This window comes from Saccostrea cucullata, unplaced genomic scaffold, assembly GCF_032062105.1.
Source record: "Saccostrea cucullata isolate Sc308-1 unplaced genomic scaffold, CSIRO_AGI_Scuc_v1 ctg6102, whole genome shotgun sequence".
Taxonomy (NCBI): domain Eukaryota; kingdom Metazoa; phylum Mollusca; class Bivalvia; order Ostreida; family Ostreidae; genus Saccostrea; species Saccostrea cuccullata.
In genome coordinates this window covers 16088-31903 of record NW_026928996.1, presented here as the reverse complement: position 1 = coordinate 31903, position 15816 = coordinate 16088, and the positions used below count along the sequence as shown (strand labels likewise).

Here is a 15816-nt window from a genome sequence, read left to right as displayed (position 1 = left end):
GTATACTCGTTATGCATATCTGAAAGTTTATCTCAATTCTTTTGAAGGTACCAACATGAAACATTTTCTTTAAATTTTATTATCAAGAACTTTCAACTTTATTAATTCCCAAAGAAATAAATTATATTACCTTTTTAATATACACGGAGAATATTTCTGCTATAAATACAGTACTAGTACATGTATTTTACACACACCAAAACAATGAATGATTTGACATACACCTACATGTTCATTTTTATACAATAAAATACATATTGTAGGTACTGGTGAAAAACAGTCGTTGCTAAAAAGATTTTTGGATGAGAACGGAGAATTCTCTAAGGCAAGCAACTTAGTAAATCTTGTTCAAATTTTGATTGAAAATTTGCCTCCGTCAACGAATGTGAAGAGGGATTCGCTTCACCTCTGATAAAAGCTGTCAGACTTTCGTCATTTGAACTTGTGGATTTGTTACTCCGACAAGGAGCAAACGTTAATCACCATGGAAAGAACGGATTTACAGCATTACATGAATGTTGTATCAAGGGTAAGCAATAAATTCTTAAACCAACCTTTAAAATGTTGAGAAATAAATAAAAACAACTAAATGCAGCTGTTTCAAGTACACAAAAAAAATTAAAAATTATTAAAACTATATGATGAATAAAAAAGGTACGGTTTAAGCTTTATTGTGCCCTAAAAATTTCATGATTTCAAAAAGTTTTGAAACTGGCTGAAATATTAGTCAAGAATATAATTGTAATAAATCCGAAAGAATATGTCTTGAAGGAATACAATTCTGAAAATGTGACGTCATTAATTTGATATATATCAATTTTAAAGAGAAAAAAATCTAAAAAATCATTTTAAAGGTTCTTTTCCTTTAGAATATACATGTAGTGTCCACAGCCCTGACCAACTTTATGTTTTGGATATGTTGTGTAAAGTTCTTTGAAAAATCACATATCTCAAAATCTTTGTGGGTGATGCCTGTGGACAATATCAACTGAAACAAAAATTTCATTGAAATAGTGACTTCTGCAACTTTTTTAAAGAAAATACGTGAAAATGCACAAATTTATGACGTCACAATTAGCATTGAGAAGGTAATGAGAAACAAATATGATACTTATGCATGGAATTCCAAAGATCCAGAAAACATGAGTTTAACTTATTTTACATCACTTTTATTTTGAAGAAAAACACAGGGCAAGATTTAAACCGTCCCTTTATCTTTTTGATGCAAGATTCCATCAACTTTAATACAATAATCTTGAACTCGATGAAAAAATATCTCTTAGCCTAACGTCTTGTATAGATATTTAACCTATCTTTCAAGGTAAATTTGAAGTAGAGGACCCTAACACAGAAATCTTCAATCTCCTATTAGGAGCAGGAGCCTCAGTGAACAGCCAAGCAAGCAGTGTGAACACACCAGTGACTGTAAGGATAAATAAAGGCTGTTTCGTTTTAAACAATGAGAAAAAGCACGGTCTTTTCAAATTTGTTTTCAATTTCTTTAAAAAGGGAATTTATCCTGACAGACAGAATAAAGAAGGAATCTTGCTTGATGTTAGCAGTTAGTAATTACAGTCTCATCAAGCAACTTCTAGATATTGGTGCAGATCCAACAGTTCAAGACCAAAATGGAAACACCGTATTGCATCATTTGTGTATGTCTCCTTTCATGTAAATATATATTTATTACTAGTATATACAAACAAGATGTGTTTGTGAAACACTGATGCCCCCGTATGGCAACATAGCAAAGATTTAACTTTTCTTAAATGCAGATGTAATTAATTGGCACAGAAGTAGGGTATTCTCATTGGAAAACAATTGTGAAATTTGAAAGTAAGCCAATGTTCAAGTTTTTTCAACAAGTACAGAAATCAAGGGTCAGAAGGTCAATGTATTTGGTATCAAATGAAAGGTATTGCCACAGAGAATACTTATATATAGAGTATGAAAGGCCTAGCCCTAACCGTTCAGAGTTATGGCCAAGAAAATTTTTTTTTAAGTTGGTCAAACTGCAAGGTCAAAGTTCTTGTTATCAAATGAAAGGTCTTGTCAGAAGGATAAAATATGTCAAATATAAAAGCACTAGCTCTAACCCTTTAAAAGTAATGTCAAGGTTTGCTTTTTTAAAGTAGGTCAGTCTCAAATGTCAAGGTCAAATGGTCAAAGTTTTTGGTATCCAATGAAGGGTCTTCTCACAAGGATTACATTATACAATTATTGACTTTTGATGAGGTCTACTCGTGACTATACAGACCTGGTCAGGTATAGGTTGACCGAGGCCGAAGGCCGAGGTTAACCAATACCTGACCAGGTCTGTATAGTCACGAGTAGACCGAATTCAAAAGTCAATAACCGTTTTATTAAATGATGAGGAATTTTACAACACTGCTGACTCTTTCATTCTTGTCTCCTTCAAATATAAACATCCATAATGTAAAGTGTAATTACACTTTTTACATGTTGATATACTTCAACAGCTAAACAAATATTAGTTAAAAAGTTAAAAACAATATTAATAAACAATAAATGCTCAACCATTTACTTTCAAAAGTTCGTAATCTCCTTGGTAATGGCGTCTGACATGTTTTACATTCACACCGACACATGCTTTGAAACACGCAATCTGATTGGTCGAAAAAGCTGTAAGCAAATCTATGGTTGGTCGAGAGGGAAAACCCGAATAAACCTCCCAGAACGTCATTTGAGGTTAACTCACTCTGAGGTACACACTAGTAAATGGCGTCTAGACCAATCAGAGAGCACCAAAATTCCTTATCATTTAATAATATTATATGTAGTATGAAAGCACTATCCCTTACCGTTCAAAAGTTATGGCCAAGGTTAAAGTTTTTTCACAAGTACGGAAATCTACAATGTCAAGGTCAAAAGGTCAAGGTTGTTGGTATCCAATGAAAAGACTTTTGACAAAGATTACATATTTGATGTATAAATATCCTGGTATCTACTGTTCAAAAGATATGGCCAAAGTAAAAGTTTAAAATTTTCATGTAAAAGTTGATAAAACTCCAAGGCCAAGGTCAAATGGTACCCATAGAAAGGTCTTGTCACAAGGAATACACGTGAAATATGAAAGTCATAGCTCAACTATATCAAAAGTTATGGGCAAGGTAAAAGTTTTTGCGGACAAACAGACAGACAGACGGACGGACACTACAAAAACTATATAACCCTGAAATTTTGTTTACTGGGACATAAAAAGATGTCTTTTTGAAACAGTGACGCCCACATATCGCAACCTAGTTAAGTTTAAAGTTCCCAAATGCAAATCAATTATAAAAGCAGGTCAAACCCCAAGGTCAAAGTTGTTAGTATCCAATGAAAAGTCTTGTCACAAGAATTACATATGTTAAATATGAAAGCCCTAGCCAGTACCTTGCCCTGGCCAGGGTTCAAGTTTTTTAATAGTTTGTCAATCTCCAAAAAGTCAAGTCAAAAGGTCAAAGTTCTTGGATAAAAGTCCTTGCATCAACCGTTCAAAGTTTTGGCCAAAGTAAAAGTTTGAGTTTTATTTGTGTGAAATTGTTTCAAACTCCAAGGTCAAAAGGTCTCCAAACGAAAGGTCTTATCACAAGGAATACACTCGTGAAATATGGAAGCCATACCCCCTTCCAGTCAGAAGTAATGGGCAAGGTTAAAGTTTTGGCGGACACACAAACAGACAGATAGACGGACAGGGCAAAAATATTTACCCAGAATTTTCGATTACAGGGGCATAAGAAACGTTTTACATAGATTTGAATCTGATGATAACTTGCATCACTAATAACATTTAACAAACAGAATCGATTTCATTTTAGACTTGTATGCTATTCAGTATGATTTTAGGTTCAACTACATTAAAAAGAAAAAAGAAAGGAGAAATTCTGGAGCTTCTGCTTAAAAGTGGGACGGATATAAATGCTGTAAACCACGAAGGATACACTCCTCTAAACCGAATGATAAAGGAAAAGACAAATTTGAATATGGAAGATATTCAAGACTTACTTATGAAAAAAGCTGGTCCAAATATATGCCTCAAAGGATGCAATTCTCCGTTGATAAATTCACTTTTGAGATGTAAACTGGACGTTGCTTCTTATTTATTGAAAGCTGGCGGGGATGTAAAGCATGAAGGAAAATCTGGTTTGACTGCTCTTCATGCCGTTTTAAACTTGGAGCTTACTAGCGGTAAATCAGACATTTAACTCTTCAAAATTATTTGTAAAAGTCGAAGATAACGAACGGCAATGTGACGTTGTGGTAAGAATGTCCTCTCCAGAGCCGCGGAATAAGAAGTTGGTCATTACGTCGCAGGTTAGAATCCCACTGTGGGACGTGGAGACCGGTCCCTTGGATGAGATTCTATAAATCAAGTTCCGGTGTCGCAGTAGGTGCTGGCACGAAAATGATCCCTCAGTGATCAGTGGCCCTTAGTGCCGCGTTTAGAACAAAATTGTTCGATCGACAGGGGAAGCTTACTCCTCTATGACATCGTACCCCATCTCTGATGTTTCAGGAGGTCTGTGTTTGCTCTGCTCCCGATTTGCTTTGTTTGAAAGAAGACTGGGTAATTCATTATAGTAACAATCACATTTTTCGGTGTACTAAAATTAATTCTATGTTTTCACAATTTATAAGGCTCCTAAAAGATTCATTTGCTAATAAGTAATATGTTTATTGTGATGAAATATTTGAATATACCTCATTCTATTCTTCTAATGTTTTACAAGTTGGTATTAATGCAAGGAAAATGTATTAAATGATTCAAAAGGATACATCACAGGGCGAATAGAGATGATTCAGAAACTTTTGGCAGCTGGTTCTGATGTGAATAAACGAGAATTGGAAGGCAACACAGGATTAATGTTTTGTTTGAAATCATCGTGCAAGCGAAGAAAAGGTATGGACAGAAAAGTAAATAGTTAACAGTAGTTGTAATAATATATTTGTTTGAAAATTACCCCCTCTTTTTATTGTATGCTTAAAGTGACATATTTTTATTTGTACAAGAACGTTTATAGATGGTGTTAAATGAATCATTCAGAAAGAAGAACAGGTTGTGTATCAGATTGATTAATTTGTTTGACGTGTATTTAGATTATTTTCTTCATCAAAATTAAAATTTCTTACGACCCACTTGCATTTCATTTGAAATACCGAAATTGATTCATTTGAAATAGATTAAAGAATGCATTTATGAATTATGTGATACTAGTATATCTGGGTAATTCAAAAATGAGTGTTTCGAGATTTATGTGCTTGGAATAGGATATGATACATGTATATACAAAAACACCTCAGAAAAGTCTTTAAAATATTTTTATCTAGATGAAGTACTGCCAGTAAATCGAATTCCTTTTGGAAGCTGGGGCAGATCCTAATATCAGTGATATCTCCGGCGGACGGCCACTGGAAATTATTATTAAATCATTATCGAAGAGCAGGAATGAAACGAAGATTCAAGAATTAGTCGAAATGATGTTTTTGTATGGGGCAAAATGCAACGAATATGAAAAAGGACAAGACTCTGTTTTACATATGGCTGTATCCAACGGACTTCAAGGCGTTGTTCAGATCTTGGTCAATAGAGGTGCAGATGTAAATCATAGGGGAAAGCATCAACAGATTCCACTTCATCGTTATTTCTCGTCAGGTATTTAAAACCGGTCTCGTAAAGACTAGTGGTGGGCATTCACTTAGTGAAAGAATTTCCGGGGTTTAATTCCCCTTTGCCGCACTGCATCCACCTTTAAATGTAAATATAGGTATTGGCTGTTCCTTCGCAGCCGTTCGGTCACTTTCTATTATAAAATTATAATATTGCATAGAAATGGTAGATTTTTCCTTCTTTAATATATCTGAAGTAATATAACTTCATTATACCTTATTATAGCCCCTGCTTTAAAAGTGGGAGGGTATACTGTAATCGTTATGTCCGTCCGTCTGTCTGTATGTCTGTCCGTTCGTTTGTCTGTTATGCTTTGGGGTACCCATCTCTTATCCGCAACTCCTCTTATGCCACTGAGTGAAATTGAATGAAACTTTTGCAGAATTTTTTTTACACATTGCCATTGTACACCTCCTATTTGTTACTTTTTGATCCGACACACCGACACGGGTTTCCCGGCCACAGCAAAACATGGACATATAACCATATAGGAGGCGGGGGGTATCATTTAGTGAGCTCATTGCTCACAGTACCTCTAGTTTTTTGTTGTTTTTTTTTTTGCTATCCGTTTTCGTCCGTCGTCGTGTGTCGTGCGTCGTGTGTTAACATTTGAACATTTTCAGCTTCTTCTCTGAAACCACTTAACCAATTTCAACCAAATTTGGTATACAGCATCTATGGGTGAAGGGGAACAAAAATTGTGAATTTTATGGTCCCCGCTCCCCCCCCCCCCCAGGGGCCTGAGGGGTGGGACCAAAACCACTAAAATTAGGGTCAGGGGTGCTAGGGCGGGGCTATTTATATTATATAGAGAAAATGTGCATGATTTCTTTGAAAATCTTCTCTGCTCCTGGGTAATAAATAAACTAACTAAGCAAATAGTTATGATGAGCAAGAGTGCCTCTTCCAAAATTGTGAATTTTATGGCCCCAGGGTCAGGGGTTTTGGTGTTAAGGCGGGGCTCTATTGGTTATATAGTGAAAATGCATTAATTTTTTGAAAATCTTCTTCTCTGCTTCTGGGTATTAGATAAACTATGTAAGTAAATAGTTATGTTGATCATCAAGAGTGCCTCATCCAAAATTTTGAATTTATGGCCCCAGGGTCAGGGGCTTTGGTGTTAGGGCAGGGCTCTATTGATCATATAGTGAAAATGCATTTATTCTTTTAAAATCTTCTTCTGTGCTCCTGAGTATTATAATAATAATAATAATAATAATAATAATAATAAATACTTTATTTAAAGAAGGTAACCTGGTTAGTGCATGCACTATTCTTCCCCAGGGCCTTCTAAGTATTAAATAAACTTAGTACATAGTTATGATAAGCAAGAATCCTTTTCTAAAATTATGAATTTTATGGCCCCCGGGTCATGGGTTCTGGTGTTAGGGCGGGACTCTATTGATTATATAGTGAAAATACATTAATTCTTTGAAAATCTTTCCTTTGCTCCTGGGTTTTATGCCAATGATCCAAATATATATATTCATGATGAAGAAAGGTGACCTAGCAAAATGGTTAATTTTATGCACCCCGCCCCTTCCCTGGGTCGGGGGTGAGGGGGTGCAAAGTCTGAAAATAAATTTAATGCTTTGAAATCTGCTCTTTGGTGTTAATCAACCATTTTATGATAAAATTTGCAAAATTTTGAAATATGTGGCCCCAGGATCAGTGGTTCCTTTGGGATGAGATGCACAACTGGTTATAAAGTGGAAGTGCATTTTCTCTTAATGTTACTCTGATCTACCTCTGGGTATTAATTAAATAGAGTAAGCATGCTAAGTCTATATATGTCGCGCACAGAATTGAGGCTGATTTTGTAACGTCAACATATACTTTGCTGACGTTATTGCATACGTCGTTTGAGCGTAAAAACGTAAAAAATTAAAGGCGTAACAAATTAGACTAGACATCCAATTTTTGCTACCGTTTTCTTAAAAATGTCTTATTATGTTCCCCAAACGAAGTTTGGGAACATATTGTTTTTACTTTTTCTGAATTTTTTCTTTGTTCTCCGGTACTTTTTTGTCCGCGAGTGTTCTCGTAAACTACTCATCCGATCTAGGTGAAACCTTTTTAGGGTCACTAGGTATGTTATGTAGATGTGCGGAACGAAGGTCATTTTGCGCGCACGTGCGTGCATGTGCGCGCACGTGTAACACGTGAAATGACCAATATAATAGATTTAGCCGTAACTTTTTAAATATTGGATGAAATGCTTTGAAACTCATAATATAAGGATATAATAGTAGTATAGACATGATGACATGGTCAAAATAGCAAGATCTCACGCGCATGCAGGTGCCCTTCGCTGCGATTGGCTGAAACTAAAAGTCTAAATATCTATTTTGTTTTCTGACAAAATCCTTTGAAATTTTGAACATAGTCTTACATTATGAAGATCTACAGCATGATATATAAGAATAATCATGAACGCACGCACATGCACGTGTGCTGCAATCTGATTGGCTAAAACTTCAAATGCCTACAACTTTCTTGGTTCTGAATAATACAGGGTGAAATTTCAAATATGAATAGATATAATGATTGCCTACATTATACTACTATCAAAAGTAAATGCATGGACGTGCATGCACGTGCGACCGCACACAATGTATTAAAAGACAGTATACTTGAGTGTTTGATGTTCATGCAGAATTAAGGACTTCTAAATGTCAAGACATGTAACATACTGAAGCATGCAGATCTTTTTACCCTTGACCTTGAAACTTAGGTCAAGGTCACTGGTAACCTGAATAAAATGTTGATATTAGCTATTTACCAAAATCACCTTGACCTATGAACTTGAAATCGACCTTAACCTTTGTCCTTGACCCAAGGGTAAAAAAAAACATGAAGTACATGTACATGTATCTAGAAACACCTTTCAGAGTTTCTTTCGGTTGACAGGTTAGAAGTTAAAGAGGTGGTGGTTTTTAATGACCTTGACCTTTCATCCAAATGTCACAATCAATCTTAAGTTCTTGGAATAAGATACAAGATTCAGCTCCAAAGTTAAATAGGTTAAGAATAAAAATACCCCCCCCCACACACACACACAAACAAATCAAATTAATGGCAACGTAGAGAATCACTGTTAAACTCAAATAACACCTCGGACCCACATAAAATTTCAGGAAAACTTCAGAAAAGAGCTCGAGGAAAGTGTATTAAAATATTTCATTTGAGTTTCCAAAGTATATAGAAATTATTAATTTATACAGAAAAAATTACAAATCCTGTCGTGTTTAAAATTAAAGTGCAGATGACCAAAGTTGGCATATAAGCCTTTTATAGCCTATTTATTCAGATGTCGTTAATAGCATTCAATTCTACTGATTTGAAATAATATTTTAATACCAAGCATCCTTTGTTTAATTTACCTTTGAAATTTATTTGAATTTTTTTAGAATTACGCAATCCCCAGAAATAGCGATTTTCGGTATATTAAAAATCAATATACATGTACGCTCCTTCGTAAAATAATCAGATATTTGCTTACATGAAAAAAAATATTAATAAGAAGGTGTTAAACAATATTGGTCACATTAGATGACACGAATGTCTTTTTAAACATCTCTTGTAAAACCCAGAGAGTAGCTCCCTATGCATTGGAAAAAATGAATAGTTCCGGTCAAAAAACCTTTATATATTTATTTACAAAGTATATAAAATTTACCAGGCACAGGTATCAGAATTGTCAAAATGGCCTGAGAGGAAATATTAAAAAAAATTCTGAACAGAAAGGAAAATCCCTTTTCCATGTATGGAACTACTATTGAATATAACCAACCCCGAGCCCGATCTTAAAAACACGGTAGTAGAAAATTAGAATTTTGCTGTTTTATTAATTTTTTTGCTTTTAACTTCTTTTCTTGAAGCCAAATGATATGAAAACACTCAAGAAGGTGAAAAGGCTTCATATTGTTATCTGAATTAAAATCAAAATTGTAATCTGAACAATTAGTCTCCTTATTATGTTCCCCAAACGAAGTTTGGGAACATATTGTTTTTACTTTTTCTGAATTTTTTCTTTGTTCTCCGGTACTTTTTTGTCCGCGAGTGTTCTCGTAAACTACTCATCCGATCTAGGTGAAACCTTTTTAGGGTCACTAGGTATGTTATGTAGATGTGCGGAACGAAGGTCATTTTGCGCGCACGTGCGTGCATGTGCGCGCACGTGTAACACGTGAAATGACCAATATAATAGATTTAGCCGTAACTTTTTAAATATTGGATGAAATGCTTTGAAACTCATAATATAAGGATATAATAGTAGTATAGACATGATGACATGGTCAAAATAGCAAGATCTCACGCGCATGCAGGTGCCCTTCGCTGCGATTGGCTGAAACTAAAAGTCTAAATATCTATTTTGTTTTCTGACAAAATCCTTTGAAATTTTGAACATAGTCTTACATTATGAAGATCTACAGCATGATATATAAGAATAATCATGAACGCACGCACATGCACGTGTGCTGCAATCTGATTGGCTAAAACTTCAAATGCCTACAACTTTCTTGGTTCTGAATAATACAGGGTGAAATTTCAAATATGAATAGATATAATGATTGCCTACATTATACTACTATCAAAAGTAAATGCATGGACGTGCATGCACGTGCGACCGCACACAATGTATTAAAAGACAGTATACTTGAGTGTTTGATGTTCATGCAGAATTAAGGACTTCTAAATGTCAAGACATGTAACATACTGAAGCATGCAGATCTTTTTACCCTTGACCTTGAAACTTAGGTCAAGGTCACTGGTAACCTGAATAAAATGTTGATATTAGCTATTTACCAAAATCACCTTGACCTATGAACTTGAAATCGACCTTAACCTTTGTCCTTGACCCAAGGGTAAAAGAGAAACATGAAGTACATGTACATGTATCTAGAAACACCTTTCAGAGTTTATTTCGGTTGACAGGTTAGAAGTTAAAGAGGTGGTGGTTTTTAATGACCTTGACCTTTCATCCAAATGTCACAATCAATCTTAAGATCTTGGAATAAGATACAAGATTCAACTCCAACGTTAAATAGGTTAAGAATAAAAATACCCCCCCACACACACACATATACAAACAAATCAAATTAATGGCAACGTAGAGAATCACTGTTAAACTCAAATAACACCTCGGACCCACATAAAATTTCAGGAAAACTTCAGAAAAGAGCTCGAGGAAAGTGTATTAAAATATTTCATTTGAGTTTCCAAAGTATATAGAAATTATTAATTTATACAGAAAAAATTACAAATCCTGTCGTGTTTAAAATTAAAGTGCAGATGACCAAAGTTGGCATATAAGCCTTTTATAGCCTATTTATTCAGATGTCGTTAATAGCATTCAATTCTACTGATTTGAAATAATATTTTAATACCAAGCATCCTTTGTTTAATTTACCTTTGAAATTTATTTGAATTTTTTTAGAATTACGCAATCCCCAGAAATAGCGATTTTCGGTATATTAAAAATCAATATACATGTACGCTCCCTCGTAAAATAATCAGATATTTGCTTACATGAAAAAAAATATTAATAAGAAGGTGTTAAACAATATTGGTCACATTAGATGACACGAATGTCTTTTTAAACATCTCTTGTAAAACCCAGAGAGTAGCTCCCTATGCATTGGAAAAAATGAATAGTTCCGGTCAAAAAACCTTTATATATTTATTTACAAAGTATATAAAATTTACCAGGCACAGGTATCAGAATTGTCAAAATGGCCTGAGAGGAAATATTTAAAAAATTCTGAACAGAAAGGAAAATCCCTTTTCCATGTATGGAACTACTATTGAATAAGTTCATTTTGATTGGTTAAGTATTGGCGTGATACCCTTAGTCGACTTTAACCCTGCCTTGTCGTCGGAATAAAACCAACTTTGAGCCCGAGGTTAAAATAAGTAGAGAAATAAAATGTGAATCGATATATTAAAAAAATGACATATGCTTGAAAAATGGTAAATTTATATATGTATTTTTTTCTTTGATTCGCGGGATAGAAAGATATATATGTTAATCGCTTAATCAACATGCCATAATCATCTTGCATATACATGTACATGTACGTGTGCGCGCATGCAAAACGTTAAACAATATATAGTTGATATCATTGTAACTTTTATATTCTTAAATGAAATCCTGGGATACTTAGCATATTTATAAAAGGTCTTAGAGGAATAAGGCACGATAAGGGACATGGGGAGCGTTTGGGGAACATCTGTAACGGTCCCCGTTACAATTAGCACTAGTTTTTATTGTTTCTTTAAATACAAAATTTTATTTATTTGCACATTATAAAAATAAGATTTTATTTGTTTCAAGCTTTCCCAGTAAATAGAAAATACAGCTAATATTGGTGCAATACGCCCGGTTAAATACTATCATACGCATATTTGTGTCGTAGTAACAAAGCAGACTAGACATCAAAATCGCTCTATTAATCTGTCCTGCTACTTGCTTAAAATTTTTAATGAAACATTTGACTACCTCTTGATGTGCACATTTCATTTATCAACTTAGTTTTACGAAAAGAACCAGGCCTGTTATATTAAAAAAATCTTTACCAAACATTCTATCTTTTCTTGTGACTTGACAAGATCATGGCATATTACAGAACCCTTTCAATTTTACTTACAGTCGAAATCGACCAGTGAATTGGGAAATTATGAATAAATGTACGACATCATCACCGGACATAAGAAAAGCAGTGTACATATTTGCAGAAAAATCTATGTAGCCAAACGATAAAATGACCAAAAATACTTAAGCCCGTCGTTTGCAGTGTTACAAGTTACGCAATTTCAAACCCCAATACTATGCGCGACGTCAAAATTATGATAAGCAATGGTACCTCTTTCAAAATTGTGAATTGCGAATTTCATGGCCTCTGGTTTAAAACACGAACCAAATTTAATTGTTTGAAAGTTGTTGCACAATACTCAGGTGACCTATAAGGCCCGTAGGCCTCTTGTTTATGTGTTCAAAACATAAAAGATGATTTTTTTGTTATTTTTGAAATTTCAAAACTTGTTGAAAAGTATATGTGGTAGAAAATAACGGCTTGCTATTTTAGTCTCGTATTGTTTCGGTATCCATGTATATTCAGTCATTGCATGTGTCGCTTCAAGATTTCTATTCCCTCAAGGGGGTAATATAGGAAACATGATTTTTAAAAGTCGAATAGATCTTCTCTCCTCTCAATATTTAATTAAATTTATTAAAGTTTAGAATCAAACTTTTATTTACATTTTAAATTAATCTCAATTATTTTTGAAGGGAGTGTCTCTTTTTCATTTTAGTATTGGTTTATCAAAGATTTTTTTAACCAAGCATTTGAATTTTATTTACCATTAAATAATATACATGTTTATTATGCAACCATGTTCATCCATTTTTACTTTTTTTTTTACAGAAAATAAAGACGAATTATACGATCCATGGTTACCTCAAGCATATGTAAAATCAAAATCCCAGAAGATATTGGATATTTTACTGCCTTTGACCAGGGATCCAAACATCGAGGATGAAAACGCTGATTCCCCACTGAATCTTGCTTGTGCCTGTTTAGCCTCGAAAAATAAAGATGACATCCGAAAGTTGCTGCAAGCAGGAGCAGATCCTCTTCACAAAGGACAGGGAAATGTTGATGCCTTCGAAAAATGTATTGCAACAGGTAAACATTTTAAAATTTGCAATTTGTTTAGTTCTGATTCAAGTTTTTGCAAATTTCATGCCACAATCAATAATGTTGAGGCAATAAAAGACACAAAAGTTATTGAATTGTTTAATTTCCCTTATTTTTTGTTTTGCAGAAAGTCTTAGAGCCTTGGAAATATTGCTCCTAGAAAAAGGTTCAAATCATATTACTGATTTGCATTTTACTGCATTTTTGAATGTATCCCAAATTCATGATGCTAAATTATATCAAAGAGTGGCATTATTGATGCTCAACACAAATAAACACATTAATGTAAACAGAAGAAACAGTAAAGGAGACACGCCATTTGATTACTTTTGTTATCAAAATGCAACTGATGTGATCAGAAAACTGATGGAAAGAGGTGCAGATGTTACAGCGACAGCAAGAAGGAACATTTTACACGTTCTCTGTGATTCTCCAGGTTCGACGATATTTTATTTAGCGCTTTGTAAGAACATGTGAATACCGGTATTCAAATTTTCGTTCTAGCTAATTTTTTTTTAGCTTAACTTTCTTTCGTAATTAACTAGTAAATAATTTCTCGAGCAAATGAGACCTATACTTCATATGCAAGATAAATTATAAAATCTTGACTTGTATTTTTATTATTTTCTGACAATTCATAATTGAAATATTATTTAGCGTATTAAAGATACTACTCTATAACTCCATTGCATTGAATTACAAATGCCATTTTTCCCATAATTCTAATATTAACTTAACTTTGATTACATATGAACGTATACAATTCTCTTTTTTAGATATTGCGTCAAAACTGGACACAATATCCTTGATAATAAAAAGTAACGCCGATCTGGATGTCCAAGATACATCAGGGAAAACTGTGCTTCAGAAGACAGTAGAAAAGTACCGAAAATTTTACCTCAGGGATGGGTATTCCACATACAAATGCATAGGCTCAATTATAGAACATTTACTGAACGCTGGAGCGAAATGTATAGAGACCGAATTAACTTCTCTGTTACAGCTGGCTTGTAAACATCAACATTTCGCATTGATGAAAGCCTTAGTAAGGAGAGGGGCGGACCTGTCTGTTAAAAAGTCAGAAAGGGGTATTTTACATGATTGTTGGCTACCTTTCGACTTTTATAAAAGTAAGTGTTACTAGCATTTTTACTTTTATTTATTTCCATTTCTTGTAGTTACGCACACAGTGCTCGTTGACAGGATTAACCCTGCCCCCCTCCTTCCCCCCACCCTTTTCAATATTAAATAAAAATCTGATTGTTTTCTTCTTTTCTAATCTCTGGCAATTTAATCTATATGTTTCTATTTGAAAATCACAGAAATATATCAATCATATGCAATTTCTATTCACAGGGTTGGGGGAAGGGGGGTAGGGATAATCCTGTTTACGAGCACCTGTGGTTACGCACAGAACTAGCTCGAAAATTCTGCTTATTTACTGATTGATTGTGGGATTACGCATGTTGAAAACGTTTTCTCTTTCTTTCTTTGACTCCTTTAAGAATTATTTTAGGCGCTGAACTATTTAAAAAACAAAGAAATTAATGGTTATAAGGATTCATGATTATTAAGTTTTTTACAGCGTAAATGACTTTGCATTTCCCATTTTCTTTTGGTAGTAGTTATTACACCAAGTTGGTTTTAAAAAATGCACCGAGTATTGCCATTTTCTTTTGGTAGTTGTTATTACACCAAATTTGTTAAAAGAATGCATCGAGTATATAGAGTTCCACAAGAAGGCTGGAGGAAGCCTGACTGAACTTTATAAAGGCTCTACACCTCTTGATTTGTACTTGAAGTCTGACATTTACAAAAAAATCGGAAAATTTTAAAAGTTTGCGGGATGAAATTGCTTCCCTACTTGCATGCAATGAAGAAGTTGTTTGTGAATCTGATAGAAGAATCTCGGAGGTGCACATCGCTGCCTCTACTGGAAATTTGTCCAAATTGAAAACTCTGGTTGAAATGGGGGCTAACTTGCATTTAAAAGACAAGGATGAAAACTCGTGTCTGCATCTTTGTTTGTCTTCAGGTAAGCAAAGTCACGGTTCACTTTGTCAGTCTGTGCTGCATATAATTTTCATTTCCTATTTAAAAAAATAATTCCTCGTTGAGTCCAGATATTGAAATACAGTTTTCGTGAAATTGTAATATTTCTTGCAGAATAAAAGGTGTTAATTTAGTATCTAAGGGGTCACTAAGTGTCCAAATAAGTGCATTGTCGTCAGAACTTTTACAAGTATGATTTTCAAGACATTCAGTGAGCAACAAAAGACATAAGTAAACTTTCCTTTCATAAAAGCGGTTTTGCTCAAGTGAGCTTTTCTGATCGAAATTTGTCCGTTGTCCTTCGTCGTTGGCGTCTTCTTCTCAAGAACTACATAGCCATGCCACAAAGTATTCTTGGGTAAAGGAGATTCAAGTTTGTTCAAATAAAAGGGC

General features: G+C 34.2%; 3 protein-coding genes across 3 annotated transcripts in view; all 3 read left to right on the top strand.

Annotated features, from left to right (window-relative positions):
• The first annotated feature begins 1550 nt into the window (after positions 1 to 1550).
• Positions 1551 to 5656, top strand: LOC134279538 (ankyrin-1-like). Its single transcript, XM_062761944.1, has 4 exons — positions 1551 to 1655; positions 3850 to 4191; positions 4775 to 4903; positions 5332 to 5656. The coding sequence occupies exons 1-4, from the start codon at positions 1553 to 1555 to the stop codon at positions 5382 to 5384; spliced, it is 627 nt and encodes a 208-aa protein (XP_062617928.1). The 5' UTR covers positions 1551 to 1552; the 3' UTR covers positions 5385 to 5656.
• On the top strand, positions 5479 to 14571 carry LOC134279539 (ankyrin-3-like). Its single transcript, XM_062761945.1, has 5 exons — positions 5479 to 5656; positions 13099 to 13359; positions 13499 to 13807; positions 14148 to 14280; positions 14550 to 14571. Exons 1-5 carry the CDS (start codon positions 5479 to 5481, stop codon positions 14569 to 14571), a joined length of 903 nt encoding a protein of 300 aa, XP_062617929.1.
• LOC134279540 (putative ankyrin repeat protein RF_0381) overlaps positions 13516 to 15816 on the top strand; it is a gene marked incomplete at its 3' end in the record, with an annotated part of 18320 nt that continues 16019 nt past the window's right edge. The window contains exons 1-3 of the mRNA XM_062761946.1: positions 13516 to 13807; positions 14148 to 14501; positions 15055 to 15406. Coding sequence (XP_062617930.1) covers positions 15340 to 15406 — 67 coding nt within the window. The remainder of the gene's footprint in view (positions 13808 to 14147; positions 14502 to 15054; positions 15407 to 15816) is intronic.

What these genes read in the sequence shown, in the direction of transcription:
- LOC134279538 (XM_062761944.1), top strand. Translation starts at nt 1,553, where the DNA reads ATGTTAGCAGTTAGTAATTACAGTCTCATCAAGCAACTTCTAGATATT. An exon ending in AAACTTGGAGCTTACTAGCG is followed by an intron (nt 4,192 to 4,774) that starts GTAAATCAGACA and finishes ATGATTCAAAAG; the next exon opens with GATACATCACAGGGCGAATA. An exon ending in ATCGTGCAAGCGAAGAAAAG is followed by an intron (nt 4,904 to 5,331) that starts GTATGGACAGAA and finishes ATTTTTATCTAG; the next exon opens with ATGAAGTACTGCCAGTAAAT.
- LOC134279539 (XM_062761945.1), top strand. Translation starts at nt 5,479, where the DNA reads ATGATGTTTTTGTATGGGGCAAAATGCAACGAATATGAAAAAGGACAA. An exon ending in TCATCGTTATTTCTCGTCAG is followed by an intron (nt 5,657 to 13,098) that starts GTATTTAAAACC and finishes TTTTTTTTACAG; the next exon opens with AAAATAAAGACGAATTATAC. An exon ending in CGAAAAATGTATTGCAACAG is followed by an intron (nt 13,360 to 13,498) that starts GTAAACATTTTA and finishes TTTGTTTTGCAG; the next exon opens with AAAGTCTTAGAGCCTTGGAA.